Source organism: Perkinsus marinus (genome assembly GCF_000006405.1).
Source record: "Perkinsus marinus ATCC 50983 genomic scaffold scf_1104296965574, whole genome shotgun sequence".
In the NCBI taxonomy this organism is placed as follows: domain Eukaryota; phylum Perkinsozoa; order Perkinsida; family Perkinsidae; genus Perkinsus; species Perkinsus marinus.
This window is the reverse complement of record NW_003204279.1, coordinates 1-1,068: the sequence shown is the minus strand read 5'-3', so window position 1 is coordinate 1,068 and position 1,068 is coordinate 1. Positions and strand designations below refer to the sequence as shown.

The 1,068-nt window shown below is 50.8% G+C and overlaps 2 protein-coding genes across 2 annotated transcripts; both read left to right on the top strand.

Annotated features, from left to right (window-relative positions):
• Window positions 1-219: 219 nt before the first annotated feature.
• Window positions 220-450, top strand: Pmar_PMAR023918 (hypothetical protein; the record flags this gene model as incomplete). The annotated part of the gene is made up of 1 exon (XM_002769592.1): window positions 220-450. The coding sequence occupies one exon, from the start codon at window positions 220-222 to the stop codon at window positions 448-450; it is 231 nt and encodes a 76-aa protein (XP_002769638.1).
• A 57-nt stretch (window positions 451-507) lies between these two features.
• Window positions 508-847, top strand: Pmar_PMAR023917 (hypothetical protein; the record flags this gene model as incomplete). The annotated part of the gene is made up of 1 exon (XM_002769591.1): window positions 508-847. A coding segment is annotated over one exon (340 nt), but the record flags the coding sequence as incomplete, so codon positions are not given.
• Window positions 848-1,068: the final 221 nt, after the last annotated feature.

The following is a 1,068-nucleotide window of genomic DNA, read 5'->3' as shown; positions in this document are numbered from 1 at the left end:
ATGTCTGCTCTCGGTAAGGCCTCTCTGGCCTCTGACAAGGATGTCACTGTCGTTTGTCAACCGGTACTGATCGACAAGTGGGACCAGTCGAACCGTACTTCCAAGCAATGTACATTTCCTCTCAGCGATGCTCAGCTCAAGAGGTATCGCCTTACTATCGACTGTCGCCCACTTAACAACTTTCGGCTACTAGTGGATGCTGACGCTACCTTTCTGTTCATGCCGGTCGACGGTGCTCAAGGCACCAGTTGCAAGGGTAACGAGGAGCACGTCTACAAGCAGTATCAGCGCGGTGCCATTGTGCTTCTGCGTGATATTCCGGGTGAACACACGGGTTATTGGAGTAAAGTTCATCTCGAGGATGCCTACGGTGCTCTTCGCGTTTCAACTGCTCTCTCACGGCTGTCCGGCACTGTCAGTATTAACTCTAATGGCCAACAGTATGTATAGAGGTTAAGAAGCCTCGCTCAAGACTGGCGATGGGCTCCCCTATAATTTTAACTGGCAATGACCACTATCATGGATGGAGATACTAACCCGGCCCTTGCCAGAGTCGGATTGAAGGCCTCAGTCATACATGTTCAAGACGATATCTTGATCGCCAGTTGTGACATTGACGCCAGTAACCGGGCGTTTATTATCGTCACTGATATTCTACAGCGACGTGCTGGTTTTATCGTCAATTGCGTCAAGCCCCAACCTCCTGGGAAGGTCGCTGACTCCTGTGGTCTCCAACTTTGTGCGAAGATCTACCGGCCTACGCCAAGCCGCAGGGAGTTTACTGGAGCCACCTACACTCTGGCTCTCAATGACTCCATCAACTGTAATCCCAACAGAGGCAAAAGAGGTAAGAAGAAAGCTGCTACCACGGGCAATCAACTGAGGGACCGTCGTCTACAGTGGCTCAGAAGCTGGTGTGGTGTCCTCAACTATGGCCATCTTTCCCTGGAGGCTCAACATGCTCTCAATCAGCTATACTCCGTTACCAGATCTATCAAACGATGATTCTGTACTGAGGACTTGCATGCGCATCGACACTGTCTCATCAGCCTTCCGTGTATTGTCTGA